The sequence below is a fragment of the Opisthorchis viverrini genome (genome assembly GCF_000715545.1).
Source record: "Opisthorchis viverrini unplaced genomic scaffold opera_v5_2, whole genome shotgun sequence".
NCBI lineage: Eukaryota > Metazoa > Platyhelminthes > Trematoda > Opisthorchiida > Opisthorchiidae > Opisthorchis > Opisthorchis viverrini.
In genome coordinates, this window is record NW_008751658.1 from 1639748 (window position 1) to 1664410 (window position 24663).

General features: G+C 44.4%; 1 protein-coding gene across 1 annotated transcript in view; it reads left to right on the forward strand.

Moving 5' to 3' along the window:
- Nucleotides 1-3309: 3309 nt before the first annotated feature.
- T265_00199 (hypothetical protein) overlaps nucleotides 3310-24663 on the forward strand; it is a gene marked incomplete at both ends in the record, with an annotated part of 64911 nt that continues 43557 nt past the window's right edge. Inside the window, 5 exons of the mRNA XM_009163907.1 lie at nucleotides 3310-3399; nucleotides 4280-5024; nucleotides 7102-7196; nucleotides 14067-14730; nucleotides 21652-21739. Coding sequence (XP_009162171.1) covers nucleotides 3310-3399; nucleotides 4280-5024; nucleotides 7102-7196; nucleotides 14067-14730; nucleotides 21652-21739 — 1682 coding nt within the window. The remainder of the gene's footprint in view (nucleotides 3400-4279; nucleotides 5025-7101; nucleotides 7197-14066; nucleotides 14731-21651; nucleotides 21740-24663) is intronic.

The window sequence follows — 24663 nt, forward strand, 5'->3', positions numbered from 1 at the left end:
CTGCGTAGCATTTACTACCGTGTGATGCTACAAGAGCTCGAGATAGCTCAGTGGTTAAGGCGCTCGCTTACGGACCTGAAGGACCTCGGTTCAAACCCATCCTCAGCATCTCGACTGCTGTTGTCTATGCTTGGGAAGCCTGACAGTATCCCAGCCCACTTGCCCTTTTCCGTTGGCATCGCAGCTAGGTTCCGGAATGGTGCTATAGCTGAACGATTTTCGCCACTATAAGTGTATTACTTCGTGTCACGATAGATCGTCCGTTTATTTGTACTGGACTAACGGACCGGATGTTGGCATCCCAACGGACATTCTGAAAGCGTTTCAGAACCTGTGATTGCATAATTTCCCCTTTCATTTTGTCAACAGACGGAAAGATGGTGTTGCCATGGTTCTCCACTTGACTCATTTCTGACTGATACGTCCATGGGCAAGCTTGAAGGGCATCAGCCGAATTGGATCATGGGAAAATGTACTTTTTCCAGGTTGTACGTCTAGGATACAGTCACTTTCACATTCAGTTGAACTCAGTCCAAATGAGATCCTGACAGTATTCAATCAAGCTCATCCGAACATTAAATTCACTCCAAAGTCAGAAAGCCCGAGTTACATTAGGTTTCTAGACAATGGCATATTTCAGAGGGCACTACAAAAAAAGCAGACCTGGAGAGGACAGTAGATCCAGTCTTGAGAGTTTTGTTCGCCTAAACCAAAGGAGGAATATCATGTGATTTCTGGCCGACAGAGCGGTGAAAATTTGCCCGAACGTGATGCTGAAATGTGATTTAAAACTTCTGGGGAGACATTCACCGCTTTGTGTGAAATCCATGCAGTTTTTAACACCCAAGCAGATATTACTATCATCTGGAAAGAAAATGGTCCAGATCTGTTTGCCCTTTAAAGGTGATTCCTTAGTCGAACTGATAGTGCCTATTGTCAAACAGCGGACTCATATTTTCTCCAGTTTTGCTCTTAGTGTCTGTCTTAGTGAATACGTTCTTATGTGTCGCGCTGTATATTAGCTGAAAGCCATACACAAAAGACCATAGTTGTTTAGTGTCTCAATATTCTGACTTTTACGTTTACCTTTACAGAGACCATAGCTCGCCACCTATAGATAAATTCAAGGGGATCTCGCTCTTAACAGTATTGAAGTAGTACTCCAAATTTATTCATTAAGGTACTCCCAACGGAGTACACAAAAATATTTGTGTTCTCCTCTGTGCGGCTGTCCTCAGGACGAACACTTCAAATCCGAAGAAGACTCACTGTTTCCTTATCCCTTTGACTCAGTGAGCAAAAAGTGTTACTTGGTTTTCGCTGGTAGGAAATTGCGGCCTTAGGCCCAACAATAATTCTCAAAAGTTCGTGGTGGGTGACGCCACTCGGGTCCAGGCTTTTTAAATGAGACTTTGTGGGCAATTGACTATTTTCTGTGACTAGTCATCAAATGGGTCGTGGATTGACGTGAAGAATTCGCTGGATCTATTTGAACAGAAGACATCAGGTTATTCGGTGCCGCATTTTGGGGTGTTCAGGTTGTCATGTAGAGGGTTAGCATTCGAGGCCGGTGTAACTGTCATACAATCTTATATGTAGGCTTTCTGGTTGACGTATGGCGTTAAATGTGTTAAGGCAGTCCTTACTGTCGTCAGGGGGAGCGCCTTAGGTGGTTCCCACTTCGGGCTTTTTCATGGGTTGTGAGGTTGACTCTTTTTCACATTGGTAACCTAAATTCATTTTGTACGTGTCGTAGAAAATTGTCTCATTTCGCATTGTGTTTAATTTATCATGGACTGCTAAGTTTACATTTGCTGTAAAAGTTAATTTATGTGATCACCGTCATACAAACCAGAGAGCTGAGTGACTAAAAATAGCTAGACATACGTGTGTGCCCTGAGTGCTCCTTATGTGTATCATAAGTCACCCGATCACCTTTCACCTACACTGTGACTTCCAACAGTTCATTTGTCTTCATTATGGGCTAGATAGCTCAGCGGTTAGGACGCAGCTTACTGATCAGAAGGTTCGTGGTTCGAAACTGACCCCCGCATCTCGACTTCTGTCTAGACTTGGACAACCTGGCAGTATCCCAGCCGTCATACTTCCTTCAGGTGGCATGGCAGCTAGGCACCGAAATGGTTGTTACAGCTGAACGATTTTTTATCATTATGGACCGTCAGCTAGGAGTGCTGGGAACTTTATAAGCGTCTCCTTTTCATATTTTGGTCTCATCCCCTCGGATCTACACCAGGTTCAGCTAGTGGCACAAGTCCAGGTGTAAACCGCCCATGGCATGGCCCATTGTGCACAGGATTCCATTAGGGTAGTAAGGTATAACCGACAAAGCCGGAAGCAAGTTCCAGCCTGCTACGTTTTTTGTCATTCTCCTTTACTGTAGGTTTGATGATCTTTGTGGGTAGTAGTAATGTTTAATTCTCCTCTACAAAGAAAGTGCTCGTTTGCCTGTGTGTACCTACTGCCTATATCAGGTGTGTGCATGTGCTCCTTTGCCTTCACACTGGTTGCCATTTCCGTTTCAGGGAGATAGTAAACATGGGATCATGGTTATCTTCACGCGAACGGTAAATGAGCTAAGCTTTGTTTGTCATTTTTAGCGGGTGACATCTGGCGTCGGAGTAGTTTAGCGCCGAACTGGTATCTAACCCATTTTTTTCCAAATTCACATGACATTTGTGTGAACATAAACCATCGTTAAGTTTTTACGTTCCGATTCCTGTATGGGATGTCTGAAAAGACAAGCGCCTTCGTCTGAAAATTCCAAGAGAGCAATTATCAGAAAGATTCATCGCTATGCATTGAGCCACCACATGGTGTGCAAAGCCTTCTGTTGCGTCAAATGCGGTTCATCTTGCTGTTCCCTGTCCTCTTCTAAGGGTCTTTGTAGGGGTAAATCGGTTGCTTTTACCAACTATTCCTTATTACGCTTCCACGCAGTATCATGCAGTGATATTCTTTAATGCTTGGATTACCTGGCATGCATACCGCGAAATCAAGTGGTTCCATCGTTCGTTAGGTTACGAATGTCTTATTAAACAAGGGAACCACTCTTTTTTCCTAATGGCCATTTTCAGACCCTCAAGTCTTATTTCCTGTCTGCCTATCAGACCTTCACCCCGTCGACTGGTTACTTCCGTCGTTAGGTGTTCTGTCAAATAAACAGCACAATAACTTAGTATCGAATCATGAAAGTTCTTCCCAGTCGACTAATCGGCTAACCTTGTTGAAAAAAAACGTTCAGCTCTATCACCCGTTGGGTACGCAACTGCAATGCCATTTGGAGGAAGCATGACTGCTGGGATACTCCCAGGGCAGTATTCCCTGCTTAGGCAGCGGAAATCCAAAGGCAGAGGTCGGGTTCGAACCACGGACCTTCCGGTCAGTAAATTAGCCCTCTAACTACTGAGCCATCTCCCCCCGCTAGCCTTGTTAAGTGCTGTCTCATCGGATGGGGACCTTGAGGCGAGACCAACCAGTGATTAGTGACGCTGATATGTGTGGTTATATCACGTAGGTAGTGGCTATCCTGCATCAGAACTGTCGTTTTCACTGTGTAGCCCTCAATCCTGTCATGTCGAGCCAACTTCACTGAACTGATTGAATCTCCAACGCGCGAGTCTCCACCCTTATTTTCCTTATCGTTGGTGGACGGAGCTGTAGCAGCTGGAACCACTGTACTTCGAGGCACCGTTCGTAGCTGGAAAACTCAACTGAACCTTTTTTAAAATACTCAAGGCGGTCTATCCACAACTAGAGGCCCTAGCCGCCTTGTTTTTTTTCACAATGGAAGGCGTGACGTATACGTGTCACGTCACTTTACTGTCATACTACGCCCACAAAATGGATACACGTACAAAACATTATGTGATTTAACATAATTCAATACCTATTTGTGTCTGAGTTTTTGTGCTGAGTTCCCCGCATGCCACCCGGGTTGTGCGATGGGCATTGCAAATTTTCGACTCCTTTGGCAGACTCTCCTCACCGGTACACTTTTCTCAGTGTCAACCACAACTATGGACATAGTATCTTTCATGAAACAAGACTGCTCTTTCTAATACACTTTTAATATTCTGTTAAAACCATCATTCAGCAAGCTGAAAAACTCTAAGGTGACCGACAACATCTCTGATCTGTTCCATCTGTTTTAGAGAAATTTGCGAGTCCGCACTTCTGTTTTCAGTTTTCAATTCACTTTCAACCACGTCCACTAGTCTCTAAACTTCTTCCATCATTTTGTTACCCACATTCCGCTTAGCATTCGGACTGGGCCTCGTTCACTAGAGGGCATACGAAGGGGATCGCTGACATCGGTACTTCATATCATTCGACAAGGAGACCGCCTGCCGGAGCGTCAAATGACACTCGACACGTCCGTAGTGGTGGCCGTTCTCCTGTTCCCGGTGATATATTTTTGCAGCATTCGGACGAATCTCGTGAAGTTCCTTCGTCCCTACACAACACTGGGTTCGCGGGATCAAGAACAGACTCCTATCACTCATTTCATAAACCAAACTTTCGTCTGTTACCTACAGTCGGGCTTCGTTCGGAAATCCATCGTACATCCTCGCTGGGTGCGTTCGACTCTCGATATCTAACTCATCGAGGAAGATCTACATCCGCCTCTGTTTCTGAATCGCTTGGGACACAACACATTTTTTCCTGTGATGGCACAGATGCCTCAATGTTCCAAGTACCTCCGTCGCCCACGTCTATCCCCGGACTAACGGTCTACCGCCCCTCTGTATCTGAGCTGGCTAGTTCAGACCGATCACGATCCCCTAGAAAGCCAAGTCTTCGGCGTCCGAATTCACAGAAGTCTGAGTTGTATTCTTCTGGCCGACAGGGCAATACCAGCTCCAGCTCTTCTGTCAGCATGCCCATCCATTCCTCACGTTTTCCGAGCTCTGCAGCCGCACATAGGACGTCGACCCTTCAGAGACAAAATACATACAACTCCCAAGCATCGCCCTCGATTATGTTTCACGGACCCTTCCATGGAGGTAAGGGAGATGCAATGGGTTCTTGTGGCAATTTTTTGTTATTCATCGCACGAATGGTCGCTTCCTTTCGTACATTCCATTCGCTGTGTCCGGCCGGCTCACATTATTTTCTATTGAGGAGGGTGTTAGTAGTTTAGGTACCGTAGACCGTCGTTGGTGAGCTGGGCGATTTGACGCAAACTTTTCGTCACCAATCGAGAATCATCAGGTAGTAGTTTAGGTACCGTAGACCGTCGTTGGTGAGCTGGGCGATTTGACGCAAACTTTTCGTCACCAATCGAGGTGAAATCATCAGGGCGTTGCTAGGGCGCATAGTGGAGTTCAGCGAACAAACCGACTAACAGCATATTGCTACTTGCGCGGCCTGCTAATATCTTCCTAACGGGATGTTGAAAAAATCGTTCAGCTGTAGCACACTTTCGGTGCCTAGGTGCTATACCATCCGAAGGAAGCACGAGGGCTGGGATACTTCCAGGTTGTCCAAGCCTAGAAAGAGGAGGTCGAGAGACAATGGTCGGTTTCGAACCACGGACCTTCCGGCCAGTAAATTCGTGCTCAAACTGCTTAGTGTATGCGTATAGTGTGTCTAAAATTAAGGAGAATGAAAGTCAGGTGTAGAAATATCTAGCTTGACTTTCACAAACATTGTTAGGTCCCCAGGCTCGTGTTTAAATTACCGCCCATCATCAATTACCGCTGATGAGATGGCGTAATTTAACCGTAAAAGTGTACGAAAGTGCAGTTCGCTTTTTGCGTTGGAACTAGTACATTTGCCCCTGAAGAAACTGAGCAAAAGTATTCTATTCTAGGGGTCATTGAGTTGGGTGAATGGCATTGTTTCACACAAGGGCCCTTCGGTTAGTGTTGATGGTCTGTCGATTTAACTGTTTAATATACCTGCCTACGAGTTTCAAAGCGTGCTTTACTGCAGACAGGAACAGTTTCCCTCCACATTGCATTGGTGCCTGTATTTCTTACTGAGATTCATCAGGAGGCTGTGGTCATTGACTATAAACACGTAGTTAGTTTCAAAGTCAATAGCTTGGCCGTTAGGCGGATACTCAACAATATCCCCTTGTAGGATCCTGTTTAAGGAGAATAACATATATGCCAGATGCTATAGACAACTATCCTGTGAATTGTGTCGTCCCTCAAAGTGGTTCGAAATCATACAGCGATGTAGTGTATGTTGAGAAGCCAAAAAAGAAGTATAATAGAAAGATGAGAGAAGCCTTTTTCTGACTGCCATTTAATGATGGCCATCTGGCGGCCGCTATCCACCACAAACTTTGGTCTGTAGTCAAGTGCATATTTCCTGCGGCACAACTCGACAGCGGGGTGGGTTCACCTTGCCAACGCGTCTCACGTATTTATCCCAACGGTTCAACCACTCCATTGATTACCAGTCTACCTAAAGTTGCGTTGGCGGAAGAGACAGAACTCTATGCGAGCGAATTGCTCGGCAGTCGGATCGTTTTAAGCCGGTTAGCCTATTGCAACAAGCTCACCTTTCGTTTATTCTTTCTTGGAAATTCCAGGAGTACCCCCTCTTCATTTGCCGATGGGTTGTCGGTCATAGATTCTTGCACGGTTGAAGTTCCACAAATAGTTATGCACGTTCTAACACCATAAACCATATTTGGATCGCTTTTTCAATAGTTTATGGACTAGTTGCCTCGGTACTCACAATTCTCCCCTCAAGTCTTGATAGCCCTGAAGTGATGCCCGGTAGTACCAAATCGACTATGCTGTGCCGTGTTCCTAACCAACATGAGTATCGGTTTTCGTTACTGTTCTGATTTATCGCGGTATCGCATCTGTTGTTCAGAAACGTATCGAACTTCCGTCCTCCGCACTGTTCAACACAGCAGCCAGCTTGCTTACATTAGAGTAATCAAGTATGGTCTGCCACAGTGATCGGCGCATTGCTTTGAAACGTATTTTTTGTGGACAATACAACTACCCGTTGAATTTGATCAATACACTACCCGGCCAAATGCAGTTGCACTGACGTACGCCTTTGTTCGCTGCACACTACACTACACTTCTAGTATTCCATTACCTTTTACTATTACAGCGCCATTCAACGCAAGTCATTCGGCGACGAGCAGTTTGCTGCGAATGAAGCGTAATACTGTCAGTCTGTCGGCACCGAACCTACTATCTCTTTGGGTAGGTTTTTGCTCCTCCAATTTGCCATTTTTCATCTCCCCGTGTCAGTTTTGAGTAGTGCTTAATTGTGTTGATGGTTCTTTCCTTACAAAAGCAACCAAGTATCTCTCATTCCTCTATGTTTCACAGCATCTGCTACCGGATTAACCTCTTTAGGTGTAATTGAAGCAACTTTTTCTTTGAGATCCCAAAAATATCTACCGAATTCCCTTCATATGACCGGAGTCTCGTCCACTCTAGAAATCAGCTAGGCTAGGGATTCCTACACATTTTCCGTACTCCTTTCGGATAGTCAGTAGTCCTCATACCACCGAATGTAAAAAATTCGTCGACCAATTAGTTTATACCGACTGGCCTGATGGCAAAGTTGTGGAATTTTATTTGTCCAGTAAGTAGACGAGGAATTTGGGTTGGTAAAATACCGCTTTGTCCCAAGCAGCGGCATTTTTGAGAACGATTAATTGATTCTGTAAAAAGCATGGAAAGGTAGCAAAACATCCCACGTGCGGATAAATCGTACTAGCTTGTGGTAACATGTTTCTGGGTGGAAGGGCACGTAAATACGTCTGTCATTGCAATACTTTCTATCCGAAAAGAATCTCGCCACAGCAGAATATAGTTTATTATGTCCGGTGCTCAGTCTCATATATATATATATATATATATATATATATATATATATCCCTACGGCTGTCTTATCACTAATACTTTGCTTATAGAAGCCGGAAACTTTGTTTACTTGCTTTTATCTTCGGCTGTCAGTGCAGGGTTTTCAGTAAATAGGCTGTTTCCAATCACAATCTTGTGGCCAACGATTTGTTTAATACCCAGTTCAGCCAGTCATCTAATGGAGCAATATGCAACTACCAACATCAATGGATGTTCAGTCATGAACCAGGCCCAATAGGTTCATCAAACGTCATTGCTACCCTGGTATACCCGGTTAATCTCCCATGCGCTTCTGTCAGTTTCATTTAACAATCGAACCAAAGCTAGTTGAAAGTACCCTGGACTTATCATCCTTTGAATGAAGGAATATAATGTTTCCTTGATATCATTAAAAGTCTGTCTGATCGTTTGTTTTTCACAGCTGACGAAATATGATATCTATGGCGTGAGTTCCTGACCAGCCTGATGCCTACGAAGTGCGCATGTCCTACAACGTACAAGGGTGAACGACCAACCGCTAAACCCGAATCACCTTGCTCGACAAGGTCGTATAGGTGGTCGTTGGTCTGTTCCCCGAGGTTGGGCATTGCAGGATTGTAGGTATGGAAGTGCCAGGTCATAGTTAAGCTCCTATGCACTTCGTTTTTCAACCAAGGATCGTGAACCCACGTGTTGCCCTTGGTCGCTGAAAACGTGAAGGATTATTTGGATCTTGCTGAGAAAATGAAGGAAATTCGAAATTGGGAAGCAGAAGTGCTGCTGATACCGGTCGGTAACAACATAGCCCCACCGTGTCAGTATCTTCATTTGTAACCACTCTCCACGACAGCATACCTTCCATTATTGCCCAGTTTGTGTGCAATTACTTTTGTTCTTATGGTTTTCATATCGTGCTGGTTGCTGCACCGTTGTGGTGTTTGAACATTGACAGGAAGCCGACTGTGACAGCCAACACAAGCCCTGTCACAGACTGTGGTAGCTGGTGTAATTCTACTGCGATTCCCTCTGTGAGAATACACCGAAGTGAACAAAAATTCGCCGCAACAACAAATATATCTCTTTGGAGTGGTTCGCAATAAATGTTTTCCCCGAATCAGAATAATTTTGTCTTGAGAAACAAGTTCGGACTGTCCGAAACGTTCTTATTGTAAGGAAGACTATATCTGCCAGGTTGGAGCAGATTAGCAAATGCGTGCACTCTATTTTTCTGCGAACCGCAGAATATCGTGTGACAAAGCGATTGTTCATCTACATACGAAGCTCATGATGATGACTATTGATCTTTATCACTGGGGCCCTTGCGAAGATGCTATTTCTCGTTGGTGAGCCTGGTCATCACTTTGCACTTTTCTCTCCCCGTGGTTCCAAGTAGCCATTTGCATGCAGAGTCAGATACGCTCGGTTTTACGATTTGCGATCGGCGCTTGCATTAAGTTGTTCTCAGTTTGTTTATGACTGCTTGAAAAAATTCAAGCAAATTCGGTCACACTGGACAAATGATCATATTTCGGAAGGACGAATACTCTATCTTCTAAGACTGATGTGCATGATCATTTGATAGTGGTTCGGAGAAACTCCTTAGGCAGTGAGTACCGTGTCTATTGTTGAATCTTGCTCGATTCTGGATCTTCCCACACAATTTTCAGCAGTTTTCCCCCGATTGAGACGTCCATTCTCTATTGGTTGTGTGTGATTCGTATGTTTAGCTTGAAGGGGGAAAATGGAACTGTTTCATTGGTCCCGTAGCTATCGCCTTTCCGCAGCCATTGGATTGGTCGTGGTCAGGTATATTACACGCCGCATGCATACTCGTTCGATGCTATGACCTCGGAAGAGGACATCGGCAAATGTCATTGTGGCTTCTACAGACCCTGTCCAGTAGGAATACTTGCCTGCCGAACTTCTGCAGATATTTTTTCGCCTTGTTGCTGTTTGCTTGGTCCCTCCTCTCGCTTATACAACAGCCCTGTGTATTCTCTGTCGTGTATCGGTACCCGCGAACACGGTTCAACTAACATAAGGCCCTCGCAACATTTCAAAAATTCTAATGGTATGTTGTTTGCGCCCTCCAACGAGCCATATGAGATTGCACCAAGGAAACGTGTCCTGTCCTTCCCGTTAGCTCATGGAGTTTGTGAGTGTCGTTTGGTGTTTCTGCCCAAATCATCACTTATCCGCACACATGAAAACTACCTGAGATGGGTGCGTGCCTCTAATCCTATCCCCAACTGCCGCAAATCGTCGCTCGCAATGCGTTACCGTGACCCAGATCAGGTAACGATTGAATACACTGCTCGCTCACCTTTTTTACCTGATACTCTACCCGATCGGCACAGGCGTAGCGGCTTGTCTCGGCTGATTCCTCTTACACCGAACAACATCCGTAAGGTATGATTCACAGCTGAGGGGGTGGGTTTTGTTTTCTCGTTGACCTAGAGAGCATACTGTGATGCTTAGTTTATTCATGCAACTCTACCCGCCTACGAGCTGTTGTTGTGCCTTCACTAAGGGTCACTGTCTCTCGGTGGAATTTCAGAGTTTCAGTCGCATGCACCTTTATGGATGAAATTCCTTGTATTTCTAGCTCTCAGCTTTAGTTCGAGACAGTTTGTCGTGGTACCTCCACTGTTGTCATTCCACAACGCTCATTGGCTTATATTTCCTCAACCATTTTGATCATTAGGATTATGATAACAGGACAAACTGACATTATAGGTTCACTGAACAGTGTTCATCTCTGAGGTATATTAGGTCCATTCCTTACACAAAACGCAAAGGTCCGAATTGAGTCCGTCTCATTATGCAACCCGTACCTTATGATTGGACATAGAAGTTTTCTGGTACCCTATATTTCCCACAAATAAGTACCTTCAGAACATGCCGAAGTGCCTCCTACATGGAGTGTTTCCTCATAATACGCGTGATTCGCATGAGGCCGGTCTCGAAGACCACTTCAGTAACCGCTGTGTGCTATGCTTAATCTAACTTTAACAATTGACAGTCCGGTTTAGAAAATTTTGATTGGGTCGCAGACTGATGCATGAAAATTTATTAATGTATCACCTGTTCTAATCAGGCTCTGACGTAAAGAATGATCAATCGATCAATCACGTTTACGAATCGCCACAAAATCCTATCGCTGTTCCCGGTCGCCCTCCGTCAGTTCATCGTTCTTGGCGATAACGGATGAGTCGTTAGTATTCCACCGACGTTTTCTCCCGTCAGACTGCGCCGGTGTCCGAAACTTACTGACTGGAAAGTAGAACAAATTTACCTCAATCCATTGCTTGATTTTATTGGGCCTATCAATATATGTACGAAGCCGATCTCACTACAGTTTTCGCTCGTACAGTCTATGTACATGGGTAACTGAAGTCGTTTCCACCAGCTTTTCGTGGAGCTGGTGTATACGTAGTGGTTCCCTCGGTTCCTCTATCGAGTGTCGATCGTTCTGCTTCCCGAAAACCAACGCTAGTTTTTCAAACATGACTGTGCCGGGATTTCGCTTGGTCACAGGTTTGAGCTCCATACTTCAGTTGTCGGGATATCTAATAAAGTTATAGGGTCGTTTGCCATGATGTATGGAAGATCATAAAGAGGACACCAGTGAAGAACTGGATAGTGTCCAGTCACGCAGTGGGTAGGATCAAACAAAGCCAAGTCGAGCTGTATTGACCTCCCTTTTTTTCTCAACCCGTTTCTGGATCTTTTATTTCGCCTGCGAACGGTACCTCTGAGGTGGTTGGTCACCATTTATTCGTAGAATATGCCTTGACGTAGTTGGCACGTAAACCTCGACCTTATAGACAGTGAATTCCACCCTGTTAAACAGTTATTAAAAATTTGCTCCTACCAGTCATGAAAAACATCCCACTGGTGTTGCTGTAGTAATAATCATAGTAATCGTCCAGTTGTAACATCCTTTCGGTGCCTAGCTGCTTTGCCACCTGAAGAGAAGACGAGGGCTGAGATACTACCAGGATGCCCAAGCCTAGACTAGAGCAGTAGGGATGCCGAGGTTTGTCTTGAATCACGGTCATCATGTTCGCGCCTTAACCACTGATCTGTTTCAGGCTCGGTGGTGGTTCAAAGATTTTAAGTCGGTGTGGTTGGTTTAGGTTCCGCCTCCCTACTGTAATGTGGTGTAAGAGATTGTATACAAAGACTAATACTGTGCTGTAGCCTGTTTTGACTGGGATTAACACATACCACTGAGGGTTCCCATGCATGCGAATCTGTACTGCTTGTAACGTGGCTTCGATCCTAATCCGCCATTCCGTGGGACCCTGTCAAACTGCCATTGAAGACCATTCCTGAGAAAGTCTCGTTAAACCTTTTCCAAAGCCTCTGATTTCATGATCTTATCCGGCAGTGAGAATCAAAGATTTTGCTGAGAGTTGATGGTTGTCTGACCCGGTAGTTCAGGAAGTACATCGGCTCATGCTCCTAATATTGCTCCAGATGCTTCTGTGACTGCACCAGGCTCCGGATAAATTCTTTTAAATCGTTTTGGTTAGATTATTGGTTCGCCCCTGGATTATAATAGTGTGCTTGTGTGGGTTAGATCTTTTTCTTTTGAGTTCTATGGAAAGACAGCACCTCTCTCGCTGTACACATAGAAATCCTGGTTCATTATTATGACACCGTGGGTTGCTACTATTGATGGTGTTGAGGGCAGTATAACTCTACATGTAAATAATCACGTAGTGCAATGTCTCACAGTACGGGGGATTCATGCTCTCCTTCGATTTCCCTGACTTTGAAAGCCCGAACTTTCACTTGGGTAATCCGCAGCACCGTGGCAGCACTAGAATCTGGCCAGTATCGCAAGTTATATCAGTGGCTGAATTACTACGCCGGACCCATCCTCATCGCTTAGTGACGATCAATCCAAACAGAGATTAGATTATCGGTATTCACCTGCAGCTGTTCTGCGAAAAATTATTTGTTTCAAAACATCCTTTCTCATCCTCCCCGAGTGGAACGACTTGTTTGCACACAAGCTGAACGGTGTGGTTGACAAACTTACCCCGGTGCAGTTACATGTGATGACCTTCGACTAGAGATCAGGTGGCTTTTGCCAACCTACAACGCCCACTAAGTTCGTACGACTTCAGTCGTTAATTTTAACGTCATGTTTTTAGGTTTGGTTTTCCGCCATCACTTTATACAGGGGGGCTCTAGTGATTAATTTTCCCATTGTGTGCTGCCTCAATCACATGCAGCGGAATAAAAATGATTATGTTGATTGCTCCATTCTTTTGATCCGAACTCACGGGTCCTTAGGGTATATTTTTTGAATAACTGATCTTTCGAAACACACACCTGGTCTCTGCTTATACAACTAACCTGACTCGTTATGTTTCAGAGGTTTTCTATCTTGGTGACATATGCATATTTCCCACAAGGTTATCTCTCCGCCACCTTACTATCCGGTTTTGTAAATTGTGATGGCGGACTGCATTGTCTTTCAACAACTGTTGTCGCATTGCCTTAAGCTTCGAATAATTCACTTCAACCATTCAGCTGTCAAACAAAACTGACCGGGCCCTATCCGTAAACTTTTTATAATACAGAATTTCTCGAATCCATATCCGCACATTGCAAGTTGAAATAACTGTTTTTAAGGAACGTTACGAATTTCACGACAAACAAGTCCGAACATAATGGATGTGGCTGGTTGAAAAATTAGGTTTTCTTTCCCTAGTTTTTTTTCTGCGCTGGTCCGGTTGCTCATTATTTATAGTTCCTCTGGGGATAGAGAACAATGCAGCTGCGCGTGCGTTTGTCTATAGCGTCTGTTTGTCGTATACTTCGCATACCACACTCCCTTCATTACCATTTTTTCTTGTCCTTTTCTGCTCAAACGCACATCCCACTTGTCACACTCAAGTTGTTTTGGGCTTATCCGAATCTTAATTGCCTGTAGGATTTGAGTAGCTCTGCTGCATTCGCTAATCAGTATTCTGTTCTCCTTTGTTTTTACTCGTTAGTCCATCTAGTCTTAACTGTGGGGAACTGTTGCCGTATTTTTCAGAATTTTTCCATGTATTTCACATGAATCACCGTGTTTTCACTGTACAAGATTTTGCTTGACTGTGTGCCTTCATTCTTATTTGCTTAGCTTTGATGGTTACACATTCCATTCGATTATCAGGTATCTCTCTATATATCACTCTAATCCCTTTCATTCTCTCATAGCGCGAACCGCCTGCTCCGATCAGTTTCGCTGCCGGTATGGCTGATTCCTTCACACATGGAGTCCAAACCGATTCCTCGGGCTATTACGGTGTACCCGGCTCTGTTGCAGTTACCGAAACTTATTCCTGTACGCCATCTGATCCTAATCAACACAACTCACAACCAGCACCTCATCAAGCACTACATGTTTCAACATCGCCAGTTCCTGTCACTTCCAGCACAGACACGAACATCTCTACAACGCAAGGAAGACCGTCCATCCGATATCCGCTTCCGCATCGCAACGTATTTCTCAGCGGCCTTGGTAGTGATAGCGGAAGTAGCAGTTACATGGCTGACCGAAGCTTTTCCAGTCCTACACATTCCCCAGGTTTAGACAGTCCTTTTCCAGCCTACGGCAACAGCGCTTCAACCCATTTCAATTCCTACTTCAGTGCTCCGCACTCCAACACCGAGTCCACATGGGTACCCCCACAAACTGAATCCCAGAAAGAGCGAGGCTCTGAGACCAATGTTACTTCGCCTTTGTTGTCATCAATCAAGGACGTTGGGGACTCGAAAGGCTCTGCTATAGTTTCTCAGGACATTTCACATTCACGTCCCTACCCCAGTATTTCAGGTGATTCATTGTCCCGAAATTCTTCAAGCACAGGACATACAGCGAGTAAGTCCAACCCTATTGTCAACTCGTTACTTGTTTTGTTCCTTACGACCTGGCGGTACCAACTACACACGTCATATTACTCTTATCTAACCTACAGGTTAGATCCTTAAGATGAATTGGCTCTGAGTGTCCTGTTTCCTATCAAACACAAATCCTGACTTGGTCGTGTGTTGGTTCCGTCTGTCTCTGCATTTTTGTTCTGTTGTATGCGCCCTGAACCGTATCACAAACAGAGCAGTCTGAGCAGATCTACTGTCAGATATGCGATACGATCATGCGATTCCTAATGAGTTTCAGGTCATAGTCTCTCGTTGGGTTGTTTTCACTTCATTCTTGTTAATTTTTGCCAATATGCACCTCTCTCATTGACCTTCCAACTCTTTGCTAACTATTAACCCATACTAACCTATCTCTAATAATACAGCACCAATATACCCAACTTAGCAGAACGTAGCCAGCAACTCACCGCTCCATGGACCCCGCTCATCCTTTGTACAACCGTTGAGGTGACCACGAAAACCAATTAGTAATCAGAGTACAGTGTTTATGTTCGATTCGGTACCCCTATACTCGATAGTAGGTTTTTGGGGGGGATACCTAACAGTTGACATGTGTGATCGATGCTGGTTTTCAAAGTTATGACAGCGGTGTCCGAAAGGAACGAACGTCGTGTTGCCAGTGTTTTGACAGATTGTGAGAGCACACAACAGTTGAATCCTCGTCATGTAAGTATCAGCGCGGAGTACTGTGGGCTGATCGCCACCAAAAAATTCCACTATTGTTGTGACTCCCTTGCAAGGATAGAGCAAGTAGCAACATTTGTGTGGGGAGGACTGGGTTGTGAGCTCAATTTACTCGGGCATACTTGTCCTTTGTGTTGTATACTGTTCCAATGTACCAAACGTGACTGAAGAACTCACATTTTTGCAATGAATTTTCCGTGGTAACGTTACTGTTGGGGAGTCGTGGTACACCTTGTCATTGCGGTCTGACTAAAGTTGTAATACCTCAACTTTCAAAATTGTCTAATGTGGACGACTTAATCTCTTAGTTTTAATCTGCTCATTTAGTTCCTTGTGACTATGTCAGTATTGTCACGCCTGTACTGGGCGTGGTACTCATGCTATTGGCGATATCTACATATTAACAGCGAACTCGAGATGGATCTGTGTTTAAAGCGCGAATTTACTAATCGCAATGTCCGTGTTTCGAACTCAAACTCTGCATCTCGTTGCCCCCATCTAAGCTTGGACAACCCGCCACTATCTCAGCCCTCGGGTGGCATGATAATTAGGCACCGGAGGGAGTTACAGTTGAACGATTATTCGTGATTTACACGTGTAGTTTGTAACCCCGTCAAACACGTTGCGCAGGGTACCAAACTTATCTCCTGAGTTTTTCAATATCCGGGACAACCGAATGTGCCAGGCGAGCTAGATTGGAGATATTTTTACCCTCACTACCTGTTGTACTGTTCACTGAGATCCCTGTCAGCGGAAAAACTGCATCTGTAGCTTCGTAAAGAATGCTTAGCGTTTTCGTACAGCTCGATGTCCTCTCTACCACCGCATGCAGTCCTGGCGTTATCTCGACGTCAAGCCGCCAAACAACCACTAGGAAGTTAAAATTTTGAAATGTTGAGAGGTTGTGCAGGGCTGGATGGGAATAATTCAAATATCGAGAATTTAGACTTGTGGATATCTGCCACAGATTCAACTTGGTTTTCCGTACTACTGTGTAAGTACAACTACCCTTTTACCAAGTTTAACCCTAGTCAGTGAGCTAATTGCGTTTTCGGAAGAGAACAACAGCCCCTGGGACTCTGGCTGACACGTGGTCGTTGTAGTACTATGTACTACTAATGACTTACGTTGGGAGTAATCATCTACTGTAACACTGTTGGTCAGGTCTATTGGTTATCTGAAACGCTTCGTCCTTGTTAATTCTGTAATACTTTTCCGTCTGCTGTCTACCAACTACTCAGTTTTATCCATTATTTATCCGTGACGGATGCGCAGTCTGGACTTGTGTTTTATTACCGGAAGCTCGTTTCATCCTGTTTACAGTCTGTCACTGGAATTCTGTACAACTGAAAGGACAGTGGCTGCACTTTGTGTGCATGTAGTAGTTGTTTTGTCCCCGCTACCACGCTACCAGAGTTGCAAAGTTTGGAAGCTCCGACACTTCCTCAAACCCGGACAAGTATGCAAGTCTGTGGAGGCGCTTAAAAAGTGGTATTGCTCGATGCTGTAGCGGTTCACCGACTCGAAAGTGTTCCGCAAAATGACTTACACCGCATGAATTAACAACTATCCGGATTAAAAACTATCACATTCACTCCTGAACAGACAGAACCCATCTAAACCTATATATTCTCTACTTAGGTACTAGGAAGTTGTGCCAAATCTGATTTGAGTCCACATCGTGGACGTGTTCGGTAGAGTACTCGTTGTGCACTCTTTTTTATGGTGTGCCATGAAATACCGTCAAGAATTCACCTAGAATGGTTCTGATGCGTGGGCGGTTGACATAGACTCACCTGTGAAATGCAACGAATAGCTAATAGTTCGGACCCACATCACTATTCAGCGTAGGCGTAACTTTCAGAACCATCCGCCAGGTCGACCTGGAAATGTGTCCCCCAATCGGATTGAATTATCAGGTCGCTCCTGGAGGTATTTTCCGGTACATATATTGTGTAATACTCAACATGGCGGAGGCCATCTCAGCACCATTGTGCTTCGACTTCCAAGTCGATTCAGCTGTAAGTTGAAAACTTCGCTTGAGGCCCTTCGTTAACTGGGATATGTTGCCGGTTGGGTGTAGAAAGATACGCCTATTTTGACTTCGAATGCAGTGGGAATTACTCCAGCCTCCATCGTGAAACGAAAATAAAACCAGTTATTATTTCCGTACATCCCGTTATCGATTGAGACTGATCGTGTTTTTCGCCATCACTCAACTCTCGATGAATAAAATGGAGTGATTGTTGATAGGCGGCCGGTGACTTATCGGGACTCAAGCCCAAAACTCATGAGATCATAAATTTGTTCGATTAGGGTAGAAAAACGCACTAACCAAAAAGTGGGTGCGGTAAAATCGTGGGAATATTTCTCAATACCTTTTTAGAACACCGCGGTATACTTCCAACGACCGATGGTTCATCCCTAGTTCGGGGAGGTAATAGATATTGTTCAGTTGTAGCACTCTTTGGGTGTCCAATTGCCATGCCACGAGAACGGAGCACGAGGGCTGGGATACTGTCAAATTGTTCAAGCCTAGACTGAAGGATTCGAGAGACAGAGATCGGGTCCGAACCGCGAACCTTCAGGTCAGTAAATACGTGCTCTAACCACTAAGCCATATATACATTAGCGTACACTCGTCGTGTCAGTGTACAGAATCACCAAAAGAGCAGATTGGTTTGTCCAACAAATTCACGGAACGAAACAAAAGTGAGGCTCGAAACACTGCGTGATTCTATTCAGATACACTACCTCCTATTTACTTACGCCAACGACCAGCAATAGTGGGCGTTCTGGTATATCACTGTGGGCATCAAAGGCACTCAGTTTTCTCAGTTGCTCGTCTCGTAATCTGGAAAGGTTTGCAGTTCATTTGCGAATGCGTCATTTGTAATAGGACAGCATACCTATAAGACACGCTTGAAAAATGCGCAAAGCTGCATTTAGAATTAATTGCCCGTGAAACGAGGTAATTGACACTATTCACAAGTTTCGATGACTCCGGTGCCTACACCCAGACGTCGAAGTACCTAACAGTCACCGGTTTCCATAAGTAGACAGGAAGGAAGCAACGTAGTGTTTCACACCTCTCGCAGCATCTCCACTTGGCCTCCGTTCCGTTTTGTGGGGTGTCTATGCTGGGCTGATCAGCTTGTAGTCCTGATCAGTACCCATTTAAGATCCGGTAACACAGGGGGCAGGCGTCTAAGTTAGTTGCCGAGAGACAAAACAGAGTAACTTCAGTAAAAATTCAATCCACATTAGAAATAAAAAAGCTACCGATTGTTTATCAAGCTCCTCTGAAGAGTGAGAAATGATTTTCAGAGGCTTCGGATTGAAAAGATCGGGAAATATCGTCGGAATCTGTTGTGAGCAAGTATCACTATCGAATGACCGTTTGATTTCTTCGCACCATTCACTTTATGTGGTTCCCATGTTAACTGGTGAAATGCCATTATAATTTTGTTTTGAACGAAATAGGATTATTCGACTCCAGAAATGTCTCGAATACACGCCGTCTAGGTACGGTGGTCAGTTGCTACGTCTGCACAATTCGCAATCCAGTGTCAACTTCAGGTTGAAGGGAAAGTTTGTAGAATGGTTCGAGAACTGCTGGGATGCACGATCTATAGACGTCGGAAAGAATTTTTTCTTCTCTCGAAGCGTTTCTGCTCTTCAGTTGTCTGGTAATCTCCGGTTTACTTGGCTACTCACAGTTGACGTAATGTAGTATTGAAGTCTGGAGTTTTGGCAGCTGGATGATTAGGCAGTTGTTTAAAGCATTCCACCCATCGGTTCATCTTTTGGTTGTTGAGAAACTGCATTTTTCCACGTAACAAGTATTGTTGAAGCCGAAGGTTTCCCGAAGTCAAGCTTACCAGACGGAATAGTTTAGTGAAATCATCAGCGCTCGAAGCAGATTCCATGTCGGATTTTATATCCTACCCCTATATGTATTCTCTCCTGGCTGATCTGGTGACCTTTCTCCAGAGTGTCCGAAAATCAGCCAATTTGGTCACGCGGGCTCTCGCTGGCTTCTTAATAGCGAACTCCTGTGTTTTCGCTATTATTCCACGCAGTCTTGCTAGTTACGGCGGCTCGTTATATAGAAATTTTCAAACCTACCCACTGATCGTCTGAAGGGTATTTGCTGATTCTCCGAGTGGCTCAGTGGTGCTGTGTTGATGGGATTTTGGGAGCACTTCTTTCGTTTACCTGGGAAGTGCAGACCACACATGTGTGGTCTGTTGTTTGGCACAGAAGTGGAGACGGAAATAACCTTCACAGTCAAGATTATGTGGGTCCCTTCGAGACGGGTCACCACGAGCCTTCGGGACGCTGGATTCCAGGCCCTCAGCGCGTTGCTAACGCAACCCTTGGGTACCCGGTTTTTTTCGATGTGATAAAGACAGTAAAAAGTGTCTCATCCGGGAACCCCGATTAATCGGACAAGTAAACCATCAACCAGGTTATAAGGCCTGACAACCAATTTCGCTTTTCACTGTGGTGAAAACGCATCACGAAAATCCAGTTAATAGGACTTCCTTGGTAGACGCAGCATCCCCAACCCCAGGGGTATTGATCGTGAAGGCTAGGTCTAGGAGATATCGTGAATTCTTAGTCTGCAAATCCAGTATTTTCAGGTATGTCTTATTATGAGAGAAGTATCTTCCCACGAACTGAAAATGTCCGTCTTCACCACTGGATAATATTAAGAATGGATTCACAACTGGGTCCTGTATGGAAGTACGGCGACAAAACATCAGTGTTGAACATTGATGTAATGCTGTCGATGATTATGTTTCGGGGTACTAATAGGGTAGATGGCTACGACGGACTCCAATATAGCCATGGTTTTTATACCCCACTGATAACAGAACAACACTTGTGTGGTCCGTATCCATACTTGCTGCAGTGATATCTGTAACGGCGATTAACAAATGTATCAACGTGTCCAAGCCTAGTGCGAAAGGGGTTTCTGTTCTAGTTCGAATTACAAACGGAAGTGTGGGTGGAGTGAGTGCAACCAGTGTACATGGCTTTAGCCTAGAAATCTACTCTTAGAATACGTCAGTTGATCTTAGCAAGGCGTTTTCCGCAAACCACTGCAGACAGATCCCCTCACCAGTTTCGGAACAAACCCGAGAAGAACCGAACAACTTCATTTGGGTGCATCCAAAAATCGATTTCCGAAAAAGTGGTAACGTAACTGTCCTAGTTTAAATATTGCGTAGTGATTGATCGATCGAATGACGGGTCGCACACCAAGGCGGCCATCTGTATGGAGCCTACACAACTTTTCAGTCCGGATACCTGAAATAGTCACTACATGCCGTTTGGAAGTTTGCGAGTAAACATCTAATAAAACGAACCAATGGCTTCCCAAGCGACCGAGGTGATACCAAATCCTGGCATTACTAGCACCTACGCTTTAGATACCGTTTTATTCCTAGTTGTATTAGCTCACTGTCAGGACGTTAATGAGGTTCGTTGAATCTGTTTTATCAGCGAAATTATCTCCACAGTGCAAACTTCTTTGAGGTAGTTGATGTTCCGCTTTCACTTGTTCCAGCCATAGCTAGCACTCCTCATACATACACGGCGGCTAACCTCCGATATTCACTTCATGCAAATTACTGTCGGTGTCTGTCTACTTGTCATTCAGCCTTACCGTAGAGTAAGTGGTCGTATGAGCATCTGGCTGACGTCATCATGGTCGAAAATATCTGAAATCGACAGGGAACTCCTTTTAGTTCTGAGTGGATGGCCACGACGTTCCAAACCATTTCACTGAAGTGAACTGGTTCTTTACAGACAAAGTAGGTCTCAGTAAGTCCTTCTTTTATCCGATTGGCTCACTCCTTGAGTATGCGACTGAAAAGTAGGCAACCTGAGCCCGCGCTAGCGTTTCAAGAGAAATGACGCCGATGAATAATCACTGGTTTGTTAAGGCACGGCTTCACGTAACTAAACTTGTCGGTTGTTCCGGAACGTTGCGGTACAGATATTCCCGTACTTCAATCTCTCAAGTTCGTATAACTACTCGATTTTTTCAGGTTTCAATCTGTCATAATCGAAATGCTGAAACAATTTTGTCTTTTTTCTGTTGGTGTCGGCAAGTGTGTGTGTGTATGTGCGTTCTCATTACTCCCGGCGTTTGTTTTCACTGTTCTAGCTGGTCCCCACACAACTCTACATCAGCCTGGTGCTTCTGGTGTTGAGAAGCGACACACTGGTTTACGCCTTCGACTGGACAACAGGTTGTAAGTTTGAAATAGAATAGTGTGCTTACTGCGTGCGCCATCATTTAGCATATTCTCTAGTAGCGAATCCTTTCAACGAGATACAACCGCAACATTGTTTACACGTCAACCTGTGACACCATGTGTTGCATCAAAATGTTCAGGATCGTTGAGCAAAACACCAGGTGTGGTGTGGTGAAGGCTTGTGTGTTTTCTTTGACGATTCTGCTAGTTTGTTATTCTGAGAGTGAGTGCGGTGAGTCCACAACTTTCGAGGTGCTCATCAGTTCTAGCACTTTCTCTTTGCAGACTGAGCGCGTGCGTCACAGTACTAGTCTTCGCAGTGGTGTGCAGCTTACGCTGTGTTTTCATTCTCAAGCTTTACCATTTCATGCTATAACGTGAATTCACACACCGCTTCCAATTTTTCCAAGGAGTGCTAGTAACATCGTTTCTAGGATTTTTCTCAAAATGTAAAATTTAAAATGTAATAAAAATCTTAGCATTCAGAAGTTGAGTAACGGCAAATCTGGTTTAGTCCAGTTCGGGGACATGTCATTTCAATGGCTTGTTTTTTCTTCACTGCGAATGGCTGTCTGAAACGACGGGGTGCATGCCATTCTATGCACTGAGTATGTATATCTTTGCCTTGACCTGTAAAAACAGACAGCACAACATCCGTGTTCAACACCTGCTTTACTCTCGTGCAACCATGATTTATTTGAAAACCGTCTTGTGTGGAAAAGAATAAAGGTAGCTGGAGAAGGATAACAATTTATTGCTAGTCTGCCACAACCATTCCGAGGTGCCTAAACTTCCAGACGCTGGTTCAGGTGGCTCACCCGCCCCCGATACCCCATATCTTTATGATGAAACTCAATAGAACGTGAATACGTTCCTGGGTTTGAGCTTTAAATATTCCATATAGCTCATACAATCCCAGACTCCATTCCAACAATATGCAGTGTGTGTATGGCCCGCAAACGAGACCAAGCACGCCAAACTTGATTGGTGAAACCTCGAAAGATCTTGCTAATTCAATGAAAATATTTGGCCAACGAGGATATTGAAAACAACTCAGCTTGTAGTCGATCCCTGACCACCGTCTACACTAACAGGAATGAGCTCGAGATCGCACAGGCGTAAAATCACTGAGCGGAAAGTCCGCAGTTAAGTCCGACCCCGGCATCTCGAATGCCCCTGTCTAGGATTGGGTGATCTCTCAGCCATTGTGCTTCCTTCGGATGGCATGGCAGCTGTGCACTGTGCTGAAAGATCGATCACCAGTCGAATGTCCAATTAATATTTGACGCCTGATACTATGTGTGTTGTTGACTTCAGTTCAGCCGCACTATGGTGTTAGCCTTTTTTGTGGGATCGCTGTTTTCGTTTAGGCGTTCGGACCCCACTAGAAACCGTTGAATGTTGTACTTGCATCTGTGTTTTTTGTATTCCATCTGCGCATGGCAGTCATAGGTAGCTGTTTTTGAGATGGGTTCTGTTGGTTTTGGTTTCTACGTTTTAACATTCATCTTGAACCTTGCGCTCACAGAACTATACTCTCCGCTTATTTGTTCATACACTGAGTAGTAGTGCGCAAAAAGACTGACGCACCGCTACACTCCCCATCTCAACTAAGCACATCGAGCTCCGATGAAACGGTAGTGAAGCATCAGTATCCATACTGATGTCACTGTCTTTGATGATGGTGATGATGAAATTTTGCAATCAAACTGACCCCATACGACTCTGATGTGTACAGGGATTCGCCCAGTGTGCAGTTATAACGTTGAGTTATGTGCAGAATTCTGCTGTTGTTCGTCTACTAAGACCGTAAGTTCTGCTCTCTCTCTCACCCCCCTCTCTGTATCTTTCCAACAATCGATCCTTTTGTTGTGCTTGTTGTCATTTTCTACGGCTGACGTTTTCTTTTAGTGCGACTCTACCGTTTGCAACACCAGATCAGTGACAACACGTGATACACACGTGTACGCTGGATGTCAAGCACCTGTTTCAGACGATTTGTGGATTAGTTTCTGACATCCATTATCAGTTCAGGTTTTGACAAGACTAGATAAGTAAGAGTAGGAGAATGCACTGATCACCAAATCGGTTTATTTAACCTGTTTGTTTTTCTGTCGATTTCTGGGACAGGGAGTGAATGTCGTACGATGCAGTTCCTCGACTGATGGTCGTTTTGACTATTCTTTCCTAATGACAATACAGTTTGTATAACTAAATTTGGTGGGTGTAAAAAGTTTTGTAACAGAGTTCTGTTTCATACTTTTTCAAGAACTTCCGGCAATATCATCTGTCTCCAAGTGTCGAAAATCTGAACAAACGGAAGTGATACACTGATTAATGATCAAGAATAGACTTTTCCTCAGAAGAAAAATAGAATCGCAAAATTCCTTATTTTCTTCCTGTTTGGGTTTTTGCAGACTGGTAGAGTTCGAAACTGCGTGCGTATTTCTTCATTGGGCTGAAAATATTTTGGTTTATAAGGGCCGTGAAAGTTTGTATTGGGCAATATGATACACATCTTTCTCACGCGACATAGTTTTCCCGATGTTTTATCTCCCTAAGTGGAAATTCGTAATGGTTTTATTTCCCCACTGGATTTTCCTCTGCTGTGTTGTGACCTGTCGGGGGAATACTTTTGTACCTTCTGGAGAGACGCCGCCTCGTCCATGAAGTATGTTTTATGTAAAAGAGTTCCTTTGGAATGTTTTGAATGTTCAGTCTAAGGGGTTTCATTTTAGTAGTGCTCTTTCCGCTGAATCTGTGCACAAGCAACGAGGAAATATCGACTACCAACTAACAGGCTCTAGGTCTGAATAGGCTATCGGTATTCTGCAAAGCAAATTTTTATGTTCGATAGCAAGAAACAAGTTTATTTGAGAAACCAAGCCGTAAGTTGTCAAAAATATGAAGGAGCTGGCTAA